This window comes from Pagrus pagrus (genome assembly GCF_965226575.1).
Source record: "Pagrus pagrus genome assembly, chromosome: 1".
NCBI lineage: Eukaryota > Metazoa > Chordata > Actinopteri > Spariformes > Sparidae > Pagrus > Pagrus pagrus.
Window position 1 is genome coordinate 20,009,551 of NC_140185.1, and position 26,252 is coordinate 20,035,802.

The following is a 26,252-nucleotide window of genomic DNA, read 5'->3' on the forward strand; positions in this document are numbered from 1 at the left end:
TTTTGCAGGCTGTTTGGGAACACTTAAAACGGGCGCAGAGCCTGCACAAGAATGTGCAGTTTTCGGAGGGGCGGAGACAACAAGCCTGCCTCGCATCCATAGCGAGCAGAGCGGCGTATGGACAGCCTCACTCACTGTGGCTGCTGTGGAGAATAGCTGAAGTTTACAATAGGAAACAACGCGGCTCTCTCTCGGTTCTTCTGGGCTGTGATGGGTGGATGTTTTTTCGGTCGCGGGGACGCCTCACGCAGCCCGGTAGGCTTTCTTCCTCTGTGCTGCTGAACTATCCAGAATCGTCCATGGTGAAGTGACACAAGTGACCCGCCTAACATAGTTAGAAGTGCGGCTATTGTGCGCAGGAGGAAACGCCGCAGGGTTACATTAGCAGCCGGATTTTCCTGCGCGTAATGTTAAAGCGCACCGTCCGCGGCCGTCTCCCCGCGGGGTGGCTATGAAAAGTGGCCGGTCCGGTTTTGTTTTCTCCATCCACTTCCAGCCCGCATGGAACAAAGTGTGCTTTATGAAACATAACCTGCGCCGTGAGGTGGGTACAGGCGGTCAGCGCGGGGTTTATATGTCGCAACGTTTCTAGCCGAGAGTCCAGCGTCATTCCCGAAATCATCATGAGGACCACCGAGGAGCCGGAGGGCTTTGACGGAGAGGCCTCCAACACCTCCATGATCTCCGGGGCCAGCAGTCCCTACCAGCCCACCACCGAGCCCGTCCACGCCAGGAACGTTTTGGGAGGGATAAGGTGCGACGTGGAGTACCTCAAGTCATACTTTGGGATTTTAAAGGTGGTTGAAGTGGTAAGTTTGAGCACCAACGCGCACTGCTGCCATGTTTAGAGATGTACAGCCTCATAAAAGTGAGTAAAACAAACTATGACGCTACTAAGCAGCCACTAACATATGGATCAAATAACTCCATAAAGCTGAAACTACTTTACTGTGTTCATTAATGTCTTACTTATTACTTACATCCCTGAAAATGAACACAGTAATTCAAATCCTCCTGGTTTACAATGCACAACATCTCTAACAGATGTACCTCTGCCCATGACATGTGAAGGTGTAGGGGTGGGGTTGCTAAAGATCTCAATTCAGCCATGCTGTACACAGCTTGCCAAACATGTGAATGTGTATTTATTTTTTCAGTAGACTCTTATTTTGAAGGATTCACATTGGCTCCAACAAAATGGCACAGTACTACAGTATCCAGCAGTCCAGTATTTCTTGTTTAGCGACTGTAGATCTATTCAAAAACTTACCTGACGATACCTGTGAAGTTGATCAGCTCCTGAATTGCTGAATGATTATCACCATTTCTTTGTCAGGACATAGTGGTCCCTTGACAAACATATTTTCCCTCACATCTGTGCACCTAAACCAGATGTCTGAGCTGAGAAAGAGGCAACAACAAAGCCGAATGAGGGCTCCCAAAGCTCTGACAATTCACCAGAGGAGGAAATATCTATCAAGCCAGAGCAATTTCTCTTCTTCTGGTGCCAAAAAACTCAGACACAGCTCGGCCTGCACGCTCACATGGAGCAGTGTGTCCGCAGCAGGAGAAACCATGGCACTGAAGAATCTAGCAATTACCTCTAACAATGTTTGTGGATATCACAAGCAAACCAAAAGTCCAAACTGTTGAAGATTTGTCCTGGCTTCTCTCCTGCTTTACTTTTAAAACTTTAGTTTCACTTTAAGAAAATGTGCATATTTCTGTGGGTGGCTGAGAGTCCCACTGGTTTTACAGAAGAGCACAGTCAGCCCTTGCTGTTGCACACACCTGTGATGTTTACCTCTGTGTATGTGGGAAGTTAGGATAGGACGCCATCTGTCATCAGCGTGGGAGACGTTTGGAGGAGGCAGTAACTCAGAAGAAGATTCATATTCACAGTCTTCATCTGCTTCACAGCAGATGATAGAATATTGACTTTAACTTGGCTCCTTGACGTTTTATTTCTGTATTTCTTTAACATTCCTGTAGCTGCAGCACAGATAAAGAAATGTTGTACAATAAAACCATATTACTGAGTGGGCAGTCATGCTTGTGCCTGGCTCCGTGCTTCTGAAATGATTGCCCATACATGATGAGATTCCTCTCTGTAACACCATAGTGGCTGGGCATCATTTCAAGTTCTTGAAACATTTTGTTCAACAAATTGGTAACACTTTACAATAAGGCACAAAAAAAGGTGAATAGTTAGTTAATTAGGAACAAGTAAGGTATTAATCAGGAACAACTTGATAGTCAATGAATCGTTAAGGAGTAAATCCTGAAAAACTGGTATTCAGGGACTATAAAGTAGATGATGAGTTTCTAGATAACAAACTGGGTAATACCATATTAATTAACTTTCTTTATGAGTTGTTCCTGATTAACTATGAACCAACAACCATGTGGCACAAACTAGTAATGATTCATTCATTCATTCATTCATAGTAAAGTGAAACATAATATTGAGTATTTACCATTACCAGTCATTAACTACTAATTACTTAATCATTTATTACTCTTTTTTTGTTTCTTCAAGAAATGAAATATAATACTGAGTAGTTACCAAGTAGACTCATTAACTACTAATTACTTAATCATTAGTTAATCTTTTTGTAACTCAAAATCACAGTTATTCAGGAATTACTCAATTCACACAATTGATCAATTATGAAGTAGTTCCTGATTAATTCCTAACTCATTCCTGAGTAACCACTCACATAATAAGCCAACGTTCTTACATGTTAAGTGCTGACTAAACTCAAGCAGCTGTAAAAAAAAAAAAAAAAAAAACTTTGCCTGAATAAAAAATATGATTTAATTGAGGCACTAACAAGGTCACAGTCTGACGGGACATTTGGTGTTTTTGACGGTTTGCACCAAAAAGTATTCAAGCTCAGTAAATGACCCGACAAGTGAGCCTTGGTTTCAGCTCATTTAGCACCAACGCCCACATGTGCAAAAATATGTAAATAAAGCCTGCACACAATATTGCACAGGGTACACTGATACAAATAGAATGTAAATGTTGCAAGAAAGCACATTATAACACAGAAATAAAACAAGTGCCCACTTTTCTCTTTGCCTGTGAGTTTCTTAAGCCTTTATTAGGTACATGCACTAAAAACAGTTATGGTGCAGCTAATGTAAATACAAGTGTATGAGCATGATCTTAGTTACCATTACTAATCTTCTGTTTGCACTTTTTATTTACTCGAATGGTTTGTTGAGCGCTGATACTGATTTTCCAGTTTGAGCTTGTCATAGCTCCTTCACTGACAAGGACAAGACCATTGAAAGTCATCCAAGTTTACATTCAGTATCTTAGAAGAGGCCTATCAGGCTCGCTGCCAGATGCTAATAGCTTCACTGGCGCACATTTTTTACAGCTCATTCTTTTGATTGTTCAACCTTGGTGCCAGCTCAGGCTCTGAGAGGATCTTTCAGAAACCGATAGATGACAATGCAGAGCTGACTGCATGTGATGTACTGTACCTAATGTTGCACAGTTTCTGCTTAATCTGTAAACACTGCTGTGCCAAAGAGGTGTTGTGCCTGTTATATATATCACTGTGTTAACGGAAAGTTGTTCTGTGGCTGAGAGGCAGTAGTCGTGTGATGGTAATAGATCATCTTTTTGCAGAACTCTGTCATATGAGGTAATGATTAGCGTCAATGCAAAATGGACTGGCACAGTACAGTACATTTTTGCACATGGAGGAATAATGGTTCTGCTGTATTTAATACTGATTGAATAAAGCTTTTGTGATGATGTCAGTTTTGCCAATCATCACTCAAGCGTTAGTGGGCCTAAATTCCTCACCCACCCTTCTGGCAATGTCCATGCTTCCTTATGCCTTTGTCGAGGAAATGTTGATTATATTACCTCCACACCCAAGCCTTGTTTGCACTAAGGCAGTCGTTACAAACCACTGACCTTTGCACTGACCTACGTTTACTGAGAAATTCTCTGTTTCCCTCTGCTAAGTGCTAAGTCGTTGCTTGTAGTTGCTTCACACTAAAGCTCCAGTCAACATGTCGTTCCTTGGATGAATGGATGGCTTCTGCTGCTGACCCTGTACTGATCAGAAACAACCCCCTGTGGGATGTAACCTGACCGAGGCGTGTCCACCTTAACAGCCGGTTTGTCTTTGTCTCTTTACTGAAATAGGGTCAACCAAGTCCAACTGATATTCAGCTCATGTCCCTCTACACTGACAGCAATTTGATACCTTGTAGGGCCTGACAGTAACACCAGTCAAACTCTCTTTGTTTCCCAGCAAGCCTCATGGTTTCATGATCAGTTCACTCATGAACCCAGGCTTTCTTTTTAAAGAACTATCGTAGCAAGTGGTAATTAAATATTATAGTAAGGTTTCTTTTTTCAGTCTGTGGATGTTGTGTAATGAAGTTACCAGATGCTTCTAAATGTCAGCGAGCACTTCCTGCTCTGAAAGAGATGCCACATTCTCTTCTGGTTGAAACATTACTTATTGGGAGCTTGAAGGGAGACCTAAAGACAACAAGAACCTGTGTCCACACACACTTACCTTATCCTCTGGATTGAAATATAACCTGCATTCAGGCTACATTTTCCATCACATACACAGCTGTGGGCTCGTGCTGAAGCATATTCAACATTTTGGGTGCTTTTTTTTTTTTGCGTAACAAGGTCCCATAGCACTTTGACTGCAGCATCTAGTGTTGCATAGTCTCCACTGTGAGGCCTCTTTTCTCCTCCATTTATTTTCTATCCTCAACAGATGGTGTATAAGAAGGTGATCTGAGTCTAAGAGGCCTCTAAAGGCAACTAATAATGTGCATAATCCCAAAGATAAGGATGTGCGCGCATGATCATGCACGGTGAACAGGTTGCATTGGGGTGAAGGTTGACATAAAATCATTACTTACAAGATTAGCCAGTATGGTGCCTTGTGATCCCCTGCTCCTCCCCTGTGGCTGCATGACACCTGCTACACAGGGTCTTGGGGAAAGCAGTATGTTTCCTATGAGAGACATGACATCATCCCTCAGCCCAAGCAGCCCTCCACTCCTGTTTGGGTGTAACCTTTTTGGTTGTGTTACAGTTACAGACACACTGCTATCCAACTACATGCTCTAATGAGGCTTCGACAGCAGCATTAATAATGGCAGGCCTTGTGGGTTTGCATTCTTATGTCTTCTCTTTAGCGTCACTCGTAATGTGCCTACTGGACGTGCGTTACTATCTGTGGCATTTAAGTGTTTCCTGTGCGGTGACATCTCAGCCAAACTGGTTGAAAGGCTATCGAGCTGCTCAGAGCCAGGGGAGAGGAGGAGGGGTCTTCTGCTAATGAGACTGTATTGTTCGCAAATACTTTTGTGCAGCAGTGTCATCCAATGAGATGCAACTAGCTGTGGTGGTTTCATGTTGGATTCAGATTGGATGCAAATCTTCATCGGGTTTCAATACTTTAAAAAGTGTTAAACTTTAAAGCTTTTTTTACATGATTGCTTTTGAGAAGTCAGCTCCTTAATACACAAGGATCAAAGTTTTGGAAACAACAGCTTCAAGTGTCTAAGAGACTTTTCTGCAAAAGAAAGAAGGGAGACAGATGTCGTATCTCCAGATAAAGCTTAGCTGTGCGATTGTTTAAGTTCAACTACTTACAAAAAATCCCAAAAATAGGCATAGCAAAATTGAGCAAATAAACCCATTCACTGTAAGTCTATTTTCGGCAGAGATTTTGCAAAATCATTGTCCCTGTTACGCCTTTATAAATTAGGCCTATTATGCACACACCAAAGACACGTACACAGTTACAATCAGTAGGTGACAGCTCTTACTCCATCAGTCTGAACAGAGCTTTGCATACAGTCTTGGCCAGTGATATGTGTGTATTTATGCTTGATACTGACTGTGTTCATCTATTCTGGTCATGTCATTTGTTATGGAGGCAAAACATTTGTGAGGATTTTAAGATTCTTTTGATATTGCACTTATGTTGGAGCCATCAGGAGCCCCATGTGGTTATGCGTTACAACACACTGTGCTACATCATGTATTAATAGGACAAGTTAATGGATGTATGGAATATTGTGTTGTTTAATGTCTTCTTTTGATATCTTTGGTTTTAAAAGAGCAATTTGTACGATATGGCCAGAATTTTAGTTGAGATGTCAATTGAAGTTAGCGTCCTGTCTCGAAATAGTACTTTGCAGCAGCAAGAGGCAATTGTCTGATAGCCCCCATTGTTTCAGGCTTGCAGACATGCCAGCTGTAATAAAAGAACGAAACAAACATAAAATGTTAAGAAGTTAAATACTCTTACTTTTATGTTCCTTGCTAAACAAAAAAATACAACTGTACACATCTGAATTCGAGTTTCTCTCTTTTACCAAACTAAGACGAGTTTAATTGCCTTGTTAACTCATCTCAAAACACACTTCATTCACACTCAACATAAACAAAATAAAACTCACTGGTTTGTTTTTCCGCAATCGCCTCCGGTTTGGTCAAAGTGCTCCAAATAAGATGTGAAAATATTCAAGCTCTGCAGGCCATTTTCACTTTCTGACGCTTCTCTCCCACTGCACGCCTCTCTCGTCCCTGCTTGACATGTCTTGTCGTTCCGAAGTCATAGTCTTGGTCAGAGCCGCTGTATATCATCTCTGTATTGTCTGCCCTGTTTCAGCCGGTGTTGGAGGCTGACTTCAGTCCTACTTTGTTGTCCAGCTGTGTTCACGTCTTGTTCACGTTGGAGGAGCTTTTTTAATTATGATCAAATTTTACAAATTTCACCTTTAAACTGTTGTTCATGGTATATTTATAGTGCCTGGCCTAGAAGCTTCTCAGATGCCAGTTTGCCGCTCCCCCTCCGTGTCATCCACTTAATCTGCTTCATCATTTCACTTTACTCTTCCATGTTGTCACGACGGTTAGCCCTACACTAACTGACATGTGATCATCTCGCCGATGTTCTTCCTTCCCTCACTGACCACATCCCGAGGCTCATGCCTGCTCAATCCCCTTGACTTTGTTGCCCCAATGAAACAAAGGAGGTGGATTTAAAAGAGGTCAGTACCCTGGTTTAAGGATGATTTGTGAGTCTCAAGGCCCACTTGCCCTGAGCTTGAGTGTGAATAGTGCTCATCCAAGCTTGAGGTTGTCCACATTGCCTGCAATAATAACTGCCAGGGTATCATATTTATCCAAACTAATATGCAAGAATAAAACAACCACAAATTCCTGTTTGAGACTATAGCAAAACTACCACAGCGCAATCCGCATGCTTCCCTACTCATGACTGTACGAACTTTATTGAAAAAACTCAGTATAGTCGTGGACCAGATCATTACCTTGCAACCTTTTATCTAGTCATCAAAGCAATCATGAGCAGTGAGACAGTAAGTGTCTTGCTGATGGGGAAGGCGCTGCTAATGAGGCAGCACTTCAGTCATCTGTTTATGGAGGAAATGACTGACTCTTGCAGCTTATTAGAAACTTGACTCTGCCTTTGACTGTCTTCAAAGTGTTTTCTGCTCTTGTAGTGTTGTAACTGAGTTTGTTCTCGCAGACATTGCCCATGTCTTCATGGAAACCAATTTTACCCTCTCTGGCTGTCACATATCATTTGTTGTTGTTTGATGTCTGTTTTGGGAGTTTCTAAATCAGCCATAAAACTTAAAATTTAACTTGGTATGAAATTACACAAACAGGAATTTCATGCAACTCCTAAGTACCTTTTGCAAAAGAATGAATTGGAAAATAAATACATAATTTACACCTGTGTTATATTGTATCTGCTTTCCATGAACATTTCGAATGACGAATCTCATTTCATATTTAAGTCCTTTACCTCAAACCAAAGAGTAATTTCCTGGTGGGTTTACACTTTGTTCTAGTGTTGTAGTACTCAAGATCGAGTCACCCAGAAAACCTTGACGCTTGCTTCCTTTTTGTTTATTTTATCAAAAGGTTTCTCAAGAATTCTGTGAGAGTTTTTCTGCAAATGTGGATCAGATCAATTTTAGTTGTGCTTTTTGTCCTGACTCGGTCTTGACTTGGTCTCAACCCCTCAAAGAGTTTGTCTTGTCTCGGTCTTGATACACGCTGGTCTTGGTTATGACTTGTTCTTGTTTTCAGTGGCCTCGACTACAACACTGTGTACCTCTAGTGTATAGACAAGAGAGAAGCGTAGAGAAGACACAGGACATGCCTTGTTGACAATGAAATTGATATTTCAGGCACAAATAATGATTCTGATGCAAAGAGTAAAAAATATTTCAGTGGTTGTGCTCAAAACCTTGCCATGGACGTTTTCTTACAGTTTAACCTACAATCATCCCTCAACTCAGAACCCATCATTATACAATTTATTATATCAACATAAAATAACAAAACATCAAAACTGTCCCGACCAAGCAGATCTGGTCTAAACTGGTTTGACTTTGGCTGCTCCAGGTTTTAATGTGTCGCAGTGGCATTTTCTTTAGGTCTGTTATGTCTCTGGGACTTGGACCGGTCTGAGCCAATCGGTAATCTGTGTGTGGTTTCGTCAGGGTCTAGATGGCAGGAGAACACCTAAATAGCAGAATTCTTCCCATACTGTGGTTTGTTGATGGAACTTGGCTGGATGGAGGCATCTTCAGAGGCTGCCAGCAGCGGGACTCATGAGATCTCCTCATGGCCTCCGGTCTATTCATAGGACGATCACTTCATCATCTGGAAAGCCTGGAATTTCTGCACTAACAAACAAAAGTTACAGAAAAGGGTTGACCTACAGTGCCCTTTATGCTTAAGTATAACTAGTAAGCATTTTGATAAGACTTTATATGTATTATTACATATTTACCTCAAACTATAGGAGATCCAGATTCCAGCCATACAAATCAAAGACATGGGGTAATTGTGTATACAGTTTACTCAACATCTCCTTATGTCGTCCTTCTCCTGTCTCTCTCTATTCAGGTTCTATCACTTATTGGATTCATCTGCATAGAGACAATCATGATGTGTTCTCCCTGTGGAGGGGTCTACTTCTTCGAGTTTGTCAGCTGCAGTGCCTTCGTGGTGACAGGAGTCCTCCTCCTGATCTTCAGCCTCAACCTGCACACCAAGGTGCCCCATGTCAACTGGAGCCTCACAGTAAGCACACAATGAGATCTGTCATCGCACCGTTTCTACGCCTCTTTGTTTTCATCATGGTCGTATAAGCCGTCACCGGGAGCACTGGAATTGGTAGCTTTCCTTGTTGTGCCAGGAGGATCCTGCTCTCTGCGTGCTCTTAGGACCGCCTCTTTCTGGAGTTATATTATATTATTATATTGTATATTTTTTTTCTCTTTTTTACTGCATGAGCAGGAGGAGGAGACATGGGTTACTGACCAAACACTCTATAACACTGATTACTGGTGGGATATAGAGCTATTTAACAATTGTTTTAATAAGAAAATAAAGCTCACAGCAGCTTTAAGCAGATGGTAGCATGCTGTCACGCTAAACATACAATGGCGAACATGATAAACATACCTGCTTAACATTTTAGCATTGGCATTGTGAGCATGTTAAAATGCTGATGTCACCATTTTGCTCAAAGCAACACTGAACATATGTGTACAGCCACTAGCCTGATTGTTGACTTTTAGTCTTGTTACTCTGTATTCAAAGCTTATACTAAATTTTATGTTTTTAGTTAAACTGAAGGTTTATGGTTTAACAGACAGAAATGTGTTGTCACTCCGTTTACGCTTGGAACGGGTTGGGAGGGCATACAGTCTCAGTGTTACCACCAGGATCTGCATCGTCAGCTGTAAGCAAACGAGCTGGTGGGTGTTCTCCACCAGATACCGGTTGTCTTTCTGAATTTGCCTACATATACACGTTGGTGTGTTCTGAGCTGCAGCCAAGTATCCTTTACAGAGGAGAGTGGAAAAAAGCAGTATTTCCAGAGGCCACACAGCGTACATATTCTAGTAAAGCAGTGGATGTTAAACCAGATGTCCAAATCCAACCATAGCTATCAGATTGCTTTATGGTATCCCTGCTACAATATTCCACCTCAAACATGAAGAGAGGGTGTGCCTCTGGCTTCTACTTTTGGCAGAGCGACACCAAATGAAAGCTTTTTACAGTCTCCGAGAGGCAGCTCATATGATCTAAAATCCTCCTGTTCGATCTTTTTCTGAGATGTTCTGTTCCTTCTCTCCTGAGGCTCACTGGTCTTTCTCATGTCGGCTCTGACTAGATAATTATTTTTCCACTCAGGCGATAAATAGTCTAGAAAAACATGCATTGTATTTGTGTGTGTTCGTGCACACAGACGTGTGTCGAAGCAAGTTTGGTTGCGGGTTGCCATAAGACCCACGGAAGAGGTTGTTCTTCAAAGAAGTTGCACTGTGGTGGGCTGCGGTTTGACTCACTGGTATTGCTGGAAACATGCTGCTAAGCATGAAAATATCTTTCATATCTTGTGAAAAAGAAGAAAGAAATTTTCCAGGACGACAAATTGTGTGTCTGCAACGACCTTCTGCTGTTCACTGTCGGTCGGTGAGCCGAAGAAAGATTCAAAGTAGGTGTTGCTCTCTGTCCAGATTCCAAACTATGGTAGCTAACAAGCCTCTGATACTCACTTCCACTCGACACTTGTAGACTGCACCCCACGCTGTTTATGTCTATCAAGTTCAAAGCTGCTCCAGTCACATTAAGCCCCTGGGGATTTCACCATGAGTAATCATTTCAGAGTGTTGTTAACCAACTGTTAACCCTTCTGCTGCCTTTCCTCCTTCCAAACTGGACTGACGCTGATGTTTCCCTCTCTGTGGAGCGAGCTGTTTCATGATGCGGTTGAGGGTCTCAGAAGGAGAGTTTTGATCGTACAATTATGTGCTACGTGATCCCATCTCCTCCAGTTCACCCTCTATGATGACTTTGGCAGTGCAGAGGGGGAAACACAGGCCCTAACCTCCTCTTCCTCCCCTTCAACACCAAAATGAATGCAGTCCTGGGACCTTGTTGTAAAGCCACTTGGTGACTTTTAGTTGTTAGGTTGAACTGCAGGGTTTAGTTTGCATGAATGAGCTTTGCGCAACCAGCTAGAGATAAAAGCGGGCCACTCAGTGCATTGTTTTCCTAATTCCCACGGCCAAATAACTGTCGCCAGTGCTGAGGGGTTGTGGGACAGAAAAGGGGGCAACCATGAGGGACACACAGGGAAGAACATTCACAGCCCGAAGGGGAGGTAGAGGGATTTTAGGGCTGTTATTCTCCTTTTAAAAGGAGAGCAACGGTTTGTGTGCCCAATACATTCAGGTTGTTTTGTTCTAGGAGCAGACAGTATCTCATTACAGTTAATGCATGAATTAACTTACTTCAGAGGGAGCTAGGCTGTTGGTCGGTGCTAGCTGGACCACTCACAGCCTTACACACATTGGGTGTAACACAAAGCTACTATCTGTATCTATTATGTCACAAAAATATCTCTGCAGTTTGTTGTTACAGTTTGCAATATATACTTTTTATTTGTAAAAGTTTAGCTGCCAACAATCTATACAAACAACATGATATTTTAGCTACACCTTGTATTTCTGGCCTATATGTTCACATTTTGGCAAATCTGCATGAACCCAGGAACTACTTTTTAAGGAACTAAAAGGATCCTTCCGCCCATTGTTGTCTGCATTTCCACCGTTGTCTAATGACCCCATAGATAAGGGAAATTGGTCAACTGACGTATGAAAAAGCGCTTTTCAGAATGTCCGTCCATCCTATTCCTGTGAACGCAACATCTCAGAAACACATCGAGGTCATTTCTTCAAATTTGGTTCAAATGTCCACTTGATCCCAGCATGAACTGATTAGATTTTGGTGGCCAAAGTTCAAAGGTCAAGGTCACATTGACAACAAATTTACACAAATGTCTAAAAGGATAAAATGATGTCGTTATGACATTTGATATCCAAATGGTCAGAGGTTCAATGCGCTGTGACATCATAATATTCTGCTGAAAATGTTCCTCCCATTATTGAAAGCCATAGCTCAGGAACAGCAGCTTGACTAGAGTGTGAGGCAGTAATTGTAGTAACACATAATTTTTGTGCACAACAAAGATCTGTTGCATGCTTAGTTCTGTAACTGACGGTGATTTGTTGAAGCACAATGAACAAACAGAATAATGCACTGCAAGCCCCACCCCCAATCTTCCGGTACTCTTGGAAGTACTTCCTCTCGAGCAGGGACCTTTTGGGGGTAAAATAATGTCCCTGGAACTTAATTTAGACCCTGGTCCCTGCAGTGGAAGGGCACTAAGTTCCTCCAAATGTTCCTCGTCTCTGGGGAAAGTTCCTGCTGTGGCAATGTGGCTTTAGAAAGTCATGATCCTTTGGCTTATAGCAGTTCCCATTAGCACTTTACGGACAATAATCGCTTGGATGGATGGATTAGTTTTTAAACCAAGTTATAATTTAAAGGTATGAGCCAAGATCAGAAAGTTATAATGGAGTGCCATATTTTCTCTTTGATTTCTCAGATGTATGGATGTTTGTAGCGTTGTGTGACGTCTGAATGATCTGAGTGAGTTAGGACAGGAAGACAGTGGGGCAACAAAGATTATTGCAAATAAAACGTAAAGTAATGTTGTATTCTTTGTCATTACATCCCTTCTACTCACACATACCAGCTTCAAAGCATTCGCTGAGGATCACTGTGTACTCTAGTGTCACTATGAATAAACTTAAAGGATAATATTCCAAGCAAAGGATCAAGATTCCCGACGGGTTTCAACATAGTTTAAGTATGTTGTCTATATGTTAATCCGTCCTTGTTTCTCTGTTTGAGTCCATGTTATTCTGCCGTTAATGATCTACATCTCTGCTGAATCTGCACTCACACAGCTGAGGTTTGTGGTTATTATTAGCTATGGTCATTAATCTATCATCAGTTCAGACCAGAGACCACTTTACTCATGTTGTGTTTACTTAACTTGCAAGTGGAATCCAATAAAAGCTCTCTTGGTTTTGACAGCTGAAGTTTGCCACACAGGCAGACAAAAGACATGGAAATACTTGTTTCCTATCTTTATTTTTGTTTCAGAAAGAATCGGGGCATAGATGTGAAAGCCGGAGAGACGTTTCATCCCTGCATAAAGCTTTCTGGCCCTGTGTGACTCGCTGCAGCTGTCAAGAGAATAGATTTTTATAATTAGCGTTCTGCTGCATCCTTTAAGGTTTCCATAGTTGCAGTCCAGTGAGTATTTCTAGCTGCTGCCTAGAGAGCACATCTGAAACACAGAACCACATCCAGCAACGTAGAACATTATCTGGTGTTGATACGATTTACCCCCTTTTTTGTGCACAAAACCCATATACAAAGGAAATATAATTATTATATAATATAATATATAATTGTTACAGATTTTACATACAGCCTTGACTCTGGGTTAACTATCAAAAATGACAACTTTAGTGATTCAGATCCTTGTTTTCAGAAGCAAAACTGTTTAATGTTTTTATTGGGATATGTTTACGGTTGTGTTGCAATCTTACATGCACTCTTGATACATTTGTTTTAAAGACCTATTATGCTTTTTCTTTTATCCTTACCTTCAGTGTTTTAGGTTCTAAATTATCTAAAGTGTCTTAAAAGTTAGAAAGCCCCAAGTTCGCACTAATAAAAGCTCCTCTCTCCCACAGAAAACACTGCCCCTGAAAGTCCCACCTTTAATTATGCCACTCAGTGAATCCACACATTTGCACACAATTTATGACCAGCGCCTAGTTTGGTAGTAACAATTAATTTAGCACAGCTGCTCTGTTGTTGTTAGTTGTCCTGACTCAGGCGTGTGCGAGCTGACCAATCAGAGCAGACCGGGTATTTGGGAGGGGGGTCCTAAAGAGATAGGAGCTAAAACAGAGATTCAGACGGAGGGGGAATACAGTGCTTCAGTGCTGGGCAGTATGAGAAAAATATTTTTTTACATCAAAGTATGTAAACCTATTCCAGTAGTAACCCAAAATAACTTATGAACCTGAAAATGAGCACAAGATGTCTCCTTTAAAATTTCACATAGATAAAACGTCATTCATATATTTTGATAGCATACTAGCTTTGTTCAGTACTCTGAATCTCAGCAGATAGAGAGAGGTTTGTAAAACTACAATACGAGCCAATAATAAGCCGGAGAGCCAGTGGTTTGGTCCAGTCTGTGCATGTGTTATTTAAGGTTTTACAGAGTGCTGGCCTGGTGAAAACGTGGAATGTGGAAAAGAGTAAGGCGCAGGGACTGAACAGACTGGATCTGGAGAGAATATGGGATCTGAAAAAGCTCCTCTGCACATGAGAACAGGACACTGGGACGTGAATACGCCGTATTTCCTGTTTGACCAGTTAGGCGAGATAAATGTGTGAGTGTGTGTGTGTAAATGTGAGCAGTGTTTGTAGTGTGTGCGCCTGAATGTCTGTTGGGTTGTAGGTTCTTCTGAAGGTTAGCATAATAACACTGGTGCCAGTTAGCCTGACGTGTTATGGTTCCATATTAATGCATTACCAATTAAACCGAAGCCTTTTGTGTGTGTGTGTGTGGGTGTGTGTGTGTGTGTGTGTGTGTGTGTGTGTGTGTGCTGAGCATTGTGTGTCATATGAGAGACCATGTTTGCCATGATCACAATCACGCATCTGATCACGAGGGCCGTGCCCCAGTCACGCTGAGCACTTTATAATTAACCCTTCCCTCGCCGTCTGCGCTGCTGAAAACAGTCAGTAAAACATCAAAGGGAAGTATCTCTTTCATTCTCCTTCTCACGTGTAAAAGGAGCGGGGTGGAGGGAGTTATGTGCGTGTTTGTGTGTAATATGAGGTGCTAGGTAGCTTTTAAGTATGTGCTGTTTGCTTCTTTTGCTCTCCTGCTGTTTAAAGCACCAGGATTCAGTCTAGCGTGTTAGATGAGTGTGAGCACTCTTTGTTTGTTCAACATGGTGTAACAGCATCCCGGATGTCCTACCTGGATGTTGCATCAGCTTTGTTACAAAGACTAAACGTGTCAGGAAGGTGTTGAATGTTTTTGGACTGTAAAAGAGATTAACTCATCAGTAGCATTATTATCATTGATACAGCTCCATTGTACTCGTGCACCTTAATGTTCATTTTGTAATAGATTTTAAATTTTATGATTACATGAATGTTTTGAATGATGTGCTGGGGTACACTGGTGTGGTGTAACAAACGCCTCCTGCAGGAAGGAAACATTTCTTTGGTGTGTTGAAAATGCAAAATGCAGGAGCGAACTGTTGTAGTATTGTAGCTTTAAAGGACAAGTTCACCGAAAAAATGAATGCTGTATGGAGCCATTTTATGTTAAGTCCCATCTACTTCTGTTAGTTCAGGAGAATGCTGCAACACTGTTTTACTGTGAACAGATAATGACTGAATTTTCATTTTTGGGTCAACGTTTCCTTTAAGTGCTTTAGGTGGATTCAATTAAGTGTTAAACCAAGTATATGCAGTTTGATGATAGTTTGATTATATCATAATTAAATGTATTCATTATCTCTAGCAGGCCTAAGCCTGGAGAGGCCCCGTCAGCCTAATATGTTTTGTGGACATTTAGGACTTTATGCTCAAGGCCCTGAACGGCACAGCTTCAGTCACAGACTGTTTTTTACCAGCACTGATTGTTGATTCCTTACTCCGACTAAACAACAGTGAGCAACCGCAGGTGGCCCCAGACACTCCAGGTGGAGTCTGCAGTCTGCTAAGTGCACTATTCAAGTTTATATATGATATATACTTCATGTGCTGTTGGAAACTTTAGATAATTCCTGATTTAAATCAAAAATGTTTTTGTCTGCTCATGTGTTTTTTTTTTACATTAGCAGGAGGAGGTTTACTGACCAAACACTCAGTGATTAGTGTTGTAATTACTTACAGCAGACTGTATTTTGTTATATTTTAGGCAAAGTGTGAGTAGGTTTTCTTTTGAAGTGCGATTAGTTATTTTCAGGATTTAAAGATGATTTTTGTTGAAAAAACATGCTTGTATTCTTAAAGTGAGATATCTAAACAAATATTTTATTGGTACTTAAACTATGAAGTATTATAGCTGTATTATTGAGGAATTTCAAATGGTGCCTTAGTTGTATGTGATTATGTGTAAATAAGATTGAATTACTCCTCCATGAACGGTATTTATTTCATTTAATTTCCGGCTTTACCACTGACAACGTGACGAATGACAAAACTCTGCTTCAGCTGCTCCCTCCATGAAATAAAAATAGCAGTGATGCACATCTGGAGTCTAATATTATCTTTTCTGTTTTTGTCTCCTCCTGCAGGACCTGGTGAACACGGCTGCCAGCACCTTCTTCTTCTTCTTGTCGTCTTTTGTGTTGGCCTGCATCAACCACAACACTGGAGCTGAAATAGCAGCCGTGGTGAGTTGTCCCAAGATATACAAAACAGAAGACGCATTATAAACCTCCTCTTATCAGTCAAGTTTCCTACCGAGGCACATCACAAAGGATTTATACATGTGTATAAATATACTGACGCAATAGAAGAGGGTCAGATAAGACCTCAGCAAAGGTCTCATTGGGAAAGCTGACTTTTATTGTTTTCTTAACACTGGACCTTTTGTGTTTGTGTGTGTGTATTTTCAGCAAGTCTAGCTAAATTCATTCGTCTGTATGTGCCCACTCCTGCACTTTAAAGCATGTACGCCTTTACACTTAATATTACTAGTCTGTACAGGTCTCATGCCTTAATCAAGTTTGCGTTGAGTAATTTGCAAGATCACATTTCAGGAACAGTGTGTCCTGTGGTTCCTACTCAAATTCATTCTACTTCCTTTTGCAGATCTTTGGCTTCCTGGTGACAGGTGTGTACGGAGTAAACACCTTCCTGGCGGTACGGAGGTGGCGCATGGGTAATGGCTGTCAGGCGGCTCAGACCAGCGAGTACATGCGAGCGCGCACGGCATCTCGTGGAGAAATGGAGGCGAGACCTGAGCTAGCATGAGCGCTGGCAGACAATCAGACAGACTAAGTGAAAGCCACACTACCGGCAGCTGACCGAGACGGACGCTTCTCCGCCTTCAGAACGGTATTTCATTCGAGTCATGCGTGGAGGGGCCATCCCGAGGTCGCCACATGTTTTTGACTGCTCATCATGACACCTCAGCTGTGCTTTCTGCCTGCCCAGCCACTGAATAAATCTTCATCCAGGCTTCAGTGACACATAAAGACTCTAAAGTGAAGAGCTGGAGTCAGAATTGAAGGTATTCTCTGTAAAACTTTTCACACATATCTTTCAATCAGCGTGGAGGATGACTTCCAAGAAAAGCCAAAAAGAGAAGGCTGACCTCACCCCAGCTGTGCACCAGCTCCTGTTCCATTGACTTTTTCTAGAAGGGTTTGTTTTTCACTGTGAATGAAGGAGAGTAAAAGAAGGTCAGCTTTTTGTACAGTTTGCTTATTTCACGCTGCTTTCTGTGACGCCTGTGGTGATAAATGTGATCATGGATCCAGGAAGAAACTGGACCAGCAACATACAGTAACCTGCAGTCCAACAGAAGCATCATGACTTTCCTGCTCTGTCTTAGATACTGACAGCAGCCTTTAGCTTCTACCTGTGAGCAAGGCTGACATTAGATTTGAGTCTAAAGATTGCACGTGCTAATTTAGAGTTTGTTTCTCCTTTACATCTTTACGAAAGCCTTTGTGATTGTTAGCCGCTATTAAGATCTTTCACAGCAGCATTTATACAGTAACGGAACAGGGTCATTCCTAACTGCAATTAAGATGGAAAGTACAAGAAAAACATTTAAAATGAGCAGAAAGATTTACTCCTATGCATCACCAATGCATCCGCTGAGTTTGACACAATTGTGAGACCAAAATAAAACTTCATTCCATCTGTTTTATCCAAAACAAACTATTTAAACTAGCATTCCTAAATTAAAAAATTAGTGTGCTAGGTAAGGAGTATCATATGGAAGCCCTAAACGGCCATCAGATATATTATTTTCTCCCTTTGCCTCTCATAACGAGTTACATTTTATTTGTTTTCCTGTATCATGAGCTATTCATGTCATTATCACAAGATAATAACTGTTGTTTTCCTGAGATAATGAGATTATTTTGTCGAGATCTCCAAATAACATACTTTGTTTTCCCGAAATCACAATCTGGAACCCTTCTTTCCTTCAAGGCAGCGAGGAAAGAATTGCCTATTATGGTGGAGCTGAATAAATGACAGCGTTGACAAGATGACGTGTTGACATTCAGTCGTTTTTTTATTCTCTCAAAAACTGATTTAGAACAAGGTAAAAAAGACTTATCTGCCTACTTAAGTGTTTAAGTCATCCATCAGTAATCATTGCTTTCTTGTGATCGCAAATTAGTGTTGTTTTTACAAGTTTGTTACACTGAGAGCTCAATAAAATGATCTCGTTATCTCAAGAAAACATAAAGTGTAACTCTTCATCACAGGAAAACAGACAAAATAACATGACTGTTTAGGGCTTCCGCAGTATCAGCCATTTATAAGGTAATTGGTTTCTATTTACTTTTGCACATATCAAAGGCTTCAGGTGACACAAATGTTGATGATACATCCGTGAGATTCATTTTGAAACAAACATCAGTAGGTGACCGACGCCCTTAGCCTATACACTGTATCTCAGGTACTGACACACTCCGTTCAATCTCTGATTCTGTAAAAAGAAATAAAAAAATTGAAGTGAAATCACAGGGTGCCTCGACCTGAGCGCTGTATTTCTTAACGCATTCCTAATTATTAGGCTTGTAACGACTATCGTAGAGAGGAGCTGATACTTTAATCAATTAAAAAATGAAGAGTCACGTGAAGCGTGCAACAGGTTGGATGGGAATACGGCACATTTAGCATCATTGTCACAGCCTTCAGTTGATTTCAGATGTCTGTATATGTATCTACAGTATAATATGACACACCTCATGTATTATGAAATGTCATTCATACCACACCACAGCTGTGCAAAATCATTCCTTTACTGTTTTTCTGTTTGGCCAGTGTTCTTGACACACAAACATGAGGCTTAATCATAATTCTTGCATTTGAAGGATGAAATGTCGACTTAATTTTTTACATCGTTCTCATGTAATGAATCCTCACTGCATTTACACACATGTGTGTTTTTGTTGTTGTTTGAGACCTTTTTGTGTATATTAGGCTTGTGTGAGTTTGTGCGGGGTCTAAATCTACTCTATGGCTCCATCTCCTGGTCATGACTGCAATGGACTGACTGTACAGTCAGATTAGTGTGTGTGCGTATGCGTGTGTGTGTACAGTAAGGGTAAGACCAGAAATGTATCTGACTGTGGCTTAAAATGAAAAATAAAAACTGTATGGCTTCTTAAACAGCCTGAAGAGTTTCCACACTATACAGTATGCCTGATGAGACGGGCTTTTCTCATGTTCTTAGTAACTTATATCATGTACAACTGCTAATTTTGAAGTAGTTTTATGAATAGACAATCATATGTGTTATACTGTCTGTCACTTACATTAATGGATTTGTTTCTGAGTGATGTAAAAATGTTCACATAAACGTTTGTACAGCAAACTTTGCAGCACAATCATGCAAGTGCATTATGCTATTTGATGATATAAACAGACCATCTTATTTGCAGCTCTCTATACAACCTTATGCTACAATATGTTATGAAGTATTTGTATTTATGGGGGAGGAGAGGAAATCTTTCCACTGGTTTCCAGATTGTGCTATAAAAAGCAGACGTGATGAGTCTGACTGTGCGGATGAAGTTAGAGGTGACGTGCTCTTCTGTTTCCTTTGAATTCAGTGTGCTTTGTTAATGATGACAACGAGGTCTGTCTTGTACAGCATGGAGCCGTACTTAGCTGTATTTTTGTATTTAAAACATTGACAAAAGGCTTCACATCAGTTTATAGTGACGATTTCAATAAAGTGATTTGGACATTATTGTAAAACAGTTTGTTTTTATTCAAACATCTTTTGTACGAAGGGGGAAAAAGCAGTTAAAAAAAACAACAAAAAACAAAACAAAAAAAAAACAACATCCATTAAAGATTTGGTAATGTGGAATTTTTCAGATAACCTGAAGGATTAAAGGATAAATTCACCCAAAAATGAGGTTCACAGCATTCTCTTAAACAACTGCAGTAGATGGAGACTTGTTTTAGTATAAAAAACAACTGAAAGTAAACATAAAATGGCTCCATACAGCTCATCAGGTGTAATCCAAGTCACCGGAAGCCCAGGGATCCAAAATTGATTTGAAAAGATGTTTTTAAAGCTGAAATCTTCACCTAAGCTGCCAAGTTGAAAGCGTTAGTGTGCTCCCCAGTAGGTGCACAAGCGTGGCCGCACAGGGTGTAAATACCTCCTTTTTAAATCTCAGGGCTTCTGGAGACTTTGATTACGCCGGATGAGCCGTATGGCGCAACAAGTCCCCATCTACTTCAGTTGTTTAGGAGAATGCTGCAACTCTGTTTTGCTGTGAAGCTCCAGAAATGTTTTCTGGACCACAAAACTTCACCTGACTTTCCATCGGCATCGTAGAGTAGATAATGACTAATGATGATGATGAACGTCTTTGACAAACACCATGTAAACAGGCCTGTTTTTCTCAGTTTGTGGAAAGATACATGGTTTTCACAGGAAAGCAAAGACATATCACTCTGATCAGGATGAGTCGAGGCGGGAGCTTTTTCATGGCATCATTCAAAAAAATCTTAATATAAATGAAGCCACAGAAGTAACAAACTATCAAAACTCTCCCATAAAAAAAACAATCCGGTGATTAATTATTGGATGTAATTGCAACTTTGGAAGTGTTTTGTTAACTATTAGTATGCCAGTTGAAATTCCTCAAAGAAATCAGAGGCCACTGATGCCAAATGTGTACGTTTTCAATTCACAGTGCTGTTGACACACTCATGAAGTGCTCATGTATATTACAGTCACTGTGGCGTTCAAGTGCGTCTAACTTCTCAGTAGAACTGAAAACTCAAACTTACATGCAGAAGTGAAAAAACTGAATAGACACTCAAAATAAGCAAACACGTTTTTCAATAAAGATTCACATATAGGATATTTAGCATCTAACAAAACAATAATGCATTACTATTAGTTATTCAGACACACACAGGTTGTAAGAAGCACACACAGCAGGCAAACTGGAACGTAACAGTCTCTCAAACTTTGGGGTTAGTTGAATAGGTTCGAAAATATATATCATTTCTGTTCATTCACAACAACTCGCAATCATAAAACATGTAAACAACCCCAGAAAAGGTTGTCATGCTGTACAGCACGCCACAGGAACTCTGTTGACCCAAAAGTTGAATTTAAAGGAAGATAATCAAACATTATCCTCACATTATAAAAATACACTAGAGTTAAAACAATTGGACAGAGGTTGTAACCAGCCAACCTGCAACCGATCTGTTCTTCTGCATACTGTACAAATGGTAATACTGTAAATTTATATCTGACGGCGATGCCACACGTCCATGGGAACTTCTTTCTTCCCATTTCTCTTGTGTAGCACTTCCGTTTAAAACATCTTTGTTACAATACTACTTCATTATTAGTACTCTGAATCATTTATTCACTAACGACATTAATTTAGTGTGTAATGTGTCTGTAAATAGGGTCACAGTAACTGCCCAGTCAAAATTAGCCACTATTTCAGTTTTAGACATTTGCTCAGATCATTGAACAACTTCTAAGAATTCTTCTATGTATGATGAGACCAAATCATTTCACAGCTTCATGGTCGTCTAAGTAGCAGGTTTATTATGGCATTTATATGTTTATATGTTATTATTTTTATATCTAACACACTGGATATAAGTTTGGGCATGAACAGAGTTTTTATAAACTACTTGCAATGGTCTGTAAATAACTCATCTAAAGAGACCAACATACTTGAAACATCAGTTTAGACTTGTTTCCTAAATGTCTTGACATGATCAATGTGTGAACTACATTCCAGCCCTTCAACACTCAGCAGAAAAAATAGGATAAAGAGGATCTGGTTCCCCCTCTTTATATATCTAGAAGACTGTATGAAGTGCCTCTCAACTACAAATAAATGCACATAATAAACCAACAATCAGTGTTACCTTGATGTGATTTCTACTGTACTCAGTATAAATGTAACCTTTCAGCATATTGAAACGCTTAAGGATCTTTGCAGGTGGCATCTCATCAGTGGCAGTTCCTCCTAAAGAAGGTTTATTTTGTTGGATCAAACATATCTGCCGATGAAGATCCCCGCCGTCTCAGTCTGAATCAGAGTCTGAAAACTCATCTAGAAAACAAAAGTGAAGAAAAGCGTCAGTATCAGAATGAGTGTTAGTTCCGCATGTAGACCAGTCAGATTAGTAAACCATGTCTGGGTTCTATCGCTGCAAACACATAACACTTGCTGTCAAAAGCATACTCATTTACGTCTGGCGGTCTCAAACAGTGCGGATAGTTTCGATTTTATTAAGTAATTTCTTAAAATATCTCTGTCCGGAACCACAGATCTGCACGGCTACTAAGTGAGAAACTATGTTTGTTGTCATTTGGACAAATTTACCCTTTAACCCCAGCAGAGGGCAGAGCATTCTCACTGTATGGGCATGTTATAATGTGACATAAATGACGTAAATATATTATGTATATCTCAAATTGTTACAGAAAAGGACAGTTTCATATATCTCCAACAGAGTTTTACAGATATACAAACATTTTTTTTTTCTTATGATAAATGCATTCCTATCTGGCATTAGAGCTAAGAAATCATACACGACACAAGCTGTCATCTTAGAAACAACACTTTGACTAGGTAGTAACTCCACTGCCTTGCTCAGAGCTGCCATTATGCTTTTGTCTGGTAAAGACAAGTATGTGAAAACAGATTGAGCATACAGTTATTACAAGCTGCTTGTCCAAATGATGTCTACATAAACCAACAATCTATACAGAATTTGTGCAAACCATTTTTGCTGCATATCACAACATGCACGTCAACATGTGAAAAACAGACATTGGCTCAAATTATCTGTCCATAAATAAAACATATCCAGTCTTTTATTTAATATGTTCCCATGTAGACATGTATCAGATATTCATGTGGGGTATTACCTTGCTGTCTTGATGGCTCCTCATTGGACTCCCCTCCTTGCTTTAGGAAACTGGCCAGCTCATTAAAAATGAGGTAAAAATCTAAAGCGAAAACGATGGTGGCAATGAACCCAAATATCTGTGAAAAGAAGGACAGTGAAAAACTATCAGAGAGGAATAAGAACTGAGGTAACCGGACAATAAATAATGTTGATGTAGACTATGATGAAGAATAAAACATCAGTTTTACCCCGGCAGCTTTGGAGGAACCGGCCGAATATTTGGACACTGCAATTATGGAGATGATGAAAAAGATAATGGAGGCAGTCACACATCTCATGAAATCCTGGAGAGAAAAGAAAGAAACATCAAAACCTGGTATTTGCTTCTTCTAGCACTGGAAGAGAGCTTTACCAGCACCTTTTCAATTTCTTATTTGAAAAACTCTCTCACCGTAAGAGGCCAGGCGAAGCCTTTAAACCTCTCGTTGAATTTGTTGGCGTAAGCGAACAACAAGAAGAGAGCGGCCAGAAACTCCAGCAGGGGAACTGTCACAAAGGCCGCTGCTGTGGATGCCGCGAAACACACAAATGACACAAAGGTCAGAACCTAAAGAGACGAAAAAAAACAGAGAGAGGAATAAAAACAATAGAAAGCTTAAGATAAGAAGCCTCCAGTGAAGAGTACACAAAAATCAGCATTTCCTTTCGTGATTTAAGACAAACAAGATATTGAAGGAGGCACTTTATTTATTTATTTATTTATCTATTTGAAAGTGAGCTGTTAAAAGCCAAAGGCAAATTTAAATTTTTAATCCCACTGAGAAACAAAATAAAGTCAAATCGTCTTTGAACGTCTCATTTTGAGATGAAGTTACACTGCCCTGAAGCTGCAAGTCTGTGTGCATTACGGCCCCACTTCCTGTAAGGAGATACAGCTGTTAAAAGACAATGTTTATTCTCACAGGCTTGTACACTGTGACATCGAATCCCTCTCGTCCTCTCTCACACACAAACACACTTGTGCAAACACCCACAAACACAAAGCTGCAATAATGAAAGAAGACGTTAAACTGCTGCATCAAAGTCAGAAGTAGTTACAGCGGGAGTAAATGAGCCTGCCCTGTGTTTGAGGCTCTCCATTAGAAGGGCTGGACGCACCATATCAGTGCGAATGAAAGCAAGTCCAGACAGTGTAATCTAAGGCAGGGCCGGCCATCTTGTCTTTGTCTCAGTCAGTCATCCTACACTGCCCTGAGGTTAGGAACTCCCCCTGACTGAACCCAAACTGCTGCAGCTGCTCTTCTGCCTAACAGACGAGCAGCATCCTGTCAGGGATCCATGAGATTTCCCTGTAATAAGACAACACCTACAGGTAAACTGCTGGAGAGGCTGTTCCTCTGAGTTTCTCAGTAGATCCTCGGGCATGTTTGCTTATGAAGAATAAAGTCTGGGATGTTAAGTAGACTGTGTTGCACTGATTAACTCAAACAGCACAGGATGAGCTGGCATATGCTCTACATGGAGTAAATAATAAAGAGAGATCTGATTGGAGAGAGCATATCTTCAAATAATCCTTAAAACGTTTGCAGCCCATCCTCATTAGAAAAAAGCAACCACACAGGTCAATTGTGAAAGCTGCTTTTTAGGGCCCATATTTATGCTTCTTGTTAGATAGCATCCTCTAGTGGCTATAATAATTACTACGTTAGCAAAGAAGGAAGTCAGACAAAGTAGTATTAATGGTGCGTTCCTTTTGAAGGCGGAAGATGGAATTTCCAGTCAACTTTCAACTGGAACGCCCCTGAAGTCAGATTTCAGACTCAGAAAGTCGGACGCACTTTACCAACCTCGAACTCAAAACCCAAGATGGATGCTTCACGAACCAGCAGCTGTGAAATCTGTTGGATATACTGTTTATCACCACTTATGCCTTATTAGTGTCCAACCCTTCGGTGTTTGTATATGCAAAATACAGTGTAACATGTTGTTAATCAACTGGTGTTGTAAACAATAGCTAACAATCCCTAACCTGGCAAGAACTGGTATTCCAGTTTGAACTGGAACACAGTCAACTTGGGTGTGACATCATTCCCATCTAAATGGTAAATGGGACACACCATAAGACCCAAAGTCAAACAAGCACAGGACTTTGACCCAGGAGACCACAATTAGTGTCCAAAGTATAATCAAAAGTCAACGGTGAGTAATTTGAACTTACTATCGTCGTAAAGAGACGTCATGTGCATAACCAAGCTGAAGTTAAGGACATAACATTGGCATGTTTAAAACTGACGTTACATGGCGTAGTTATTTTAACCCAAAACACAAAGACCAAGTGGTTTTAAACCGAACCAAACTGTCGCTGCTACGCTGCAACGGTCATGTTGTTTTGGGGACGGTGACAGTGGCCTACTCAGTTGTTCAGGTACGAGGATGTGTTGAAAGTTTTCTCTGAGTCGAATGAGCAGGTATCTAAGGTAGTGAAGCTTGCTCAGAGTTGATACAGAGGCTTTCAAACTCACACACACCCCACAGAAACACATTACATACTAAGCTAAGAATCCTGACAAAGTTTCACTTTATAGGGAGGAGGCACACTTTGCACACATTCACCTCAACATGTCCCATTCGTTAACAGCTTGTTTGTATTTTGAAAATATTTCAAACGCTACAAAAAACGCCTGCTTTTTGCAGCACGTTTAGTGTGCTGTGATTTCACATTCCTTATCGGGCCTGTTGCTGGCTGACACCGAGAATCCTAATGAGAAGTACATGGTGGTCTGACACACTGTGTATAATAATGCATGCTCAGCAGGATGTGTGTCTGACTAATGTGCCCAAGAATGGTGAAGCTACAGACTGTGCTTTCTGTGGAAGTTGAGTTCAGGGACCGTGGGCTGATATAACACTGCCTGTAAGCTTTAAATTATATCAAGACAAGAAAACAGTGGATGCCAGTGATTACTCCAAGAAGAATAGCTTCACGTCTACAGCAGGGAGGCTGCACACTCACATAGCAGACATACAGTAGATACCAGGAATATAAATAGTAGCTTAAAACAATTTGCAACTGTGCCACACCCTTGAACCACCATTATAACTTGAGCATTAGTTTCTGAGTACAATAGTTAGCATTTTAAAG

The 26,252-nt window shown here is 40.7% G+C and overlaps 2 protein-coding genes across 2 annotated transcripts in view; one reads left to right on the forward strand and one right to left on the reverse strand.

The window, feature by feature from the left end:
- cmtm4 (CKLF-like MARVEL transmembrane domain containing 4) lies at positions 1 to 19,952 on the forward strand. The gene is made up of 4 exons (XM_084351724.1): positions 1 to 809; positions 8,951 to 9,127; positions 16,306 to 16,404; positions 16,826 to 19,952. The coding sequence occupies exons 1-4, from the start codon at positions 624 to 626 to the stop codon at positions 16,985 to 16,987; spliced, it is 624 nt and encodes a 207-aa protein (XP_084207850.1). The 5' UTR covers positions 1 to 623; the 3' UTR covers positions 16,988 to 19,952.
- cmtm3 (CKLF-like MARVEL transmembrane domain containing 3) overlaps positions 19,818 to 26,252 on the reverse strand; it is a 9,233-nt gene continuing 2,798 nt past the window's right edge. The window contains exons 2-5 of the mRNA XM_084351736.1: positions 23,562 to 23,717; positions 23,359 to 23,454; positions 23,130 to 23,247; positions 19,818 to 22,308 (exon numbers count right to left, since the gene is read on the reverse strand). Coding sequence (XP_084207862.1) covers positions 22,280 to 22,308; positions 23,130 to 23,247; positions 23,359 to 23,454; positions 23,562 to 23,717 — 399 coding nt within the window. The 3' untranslated portion in view covers positions 19,818 to 22,279. The remainder of the gene's footprint in view (positions 22,309 to 23,129; positions 23,248 to 23,358; positions 23,455 to 23,561; positions 23,718 to 26,252) is intronic.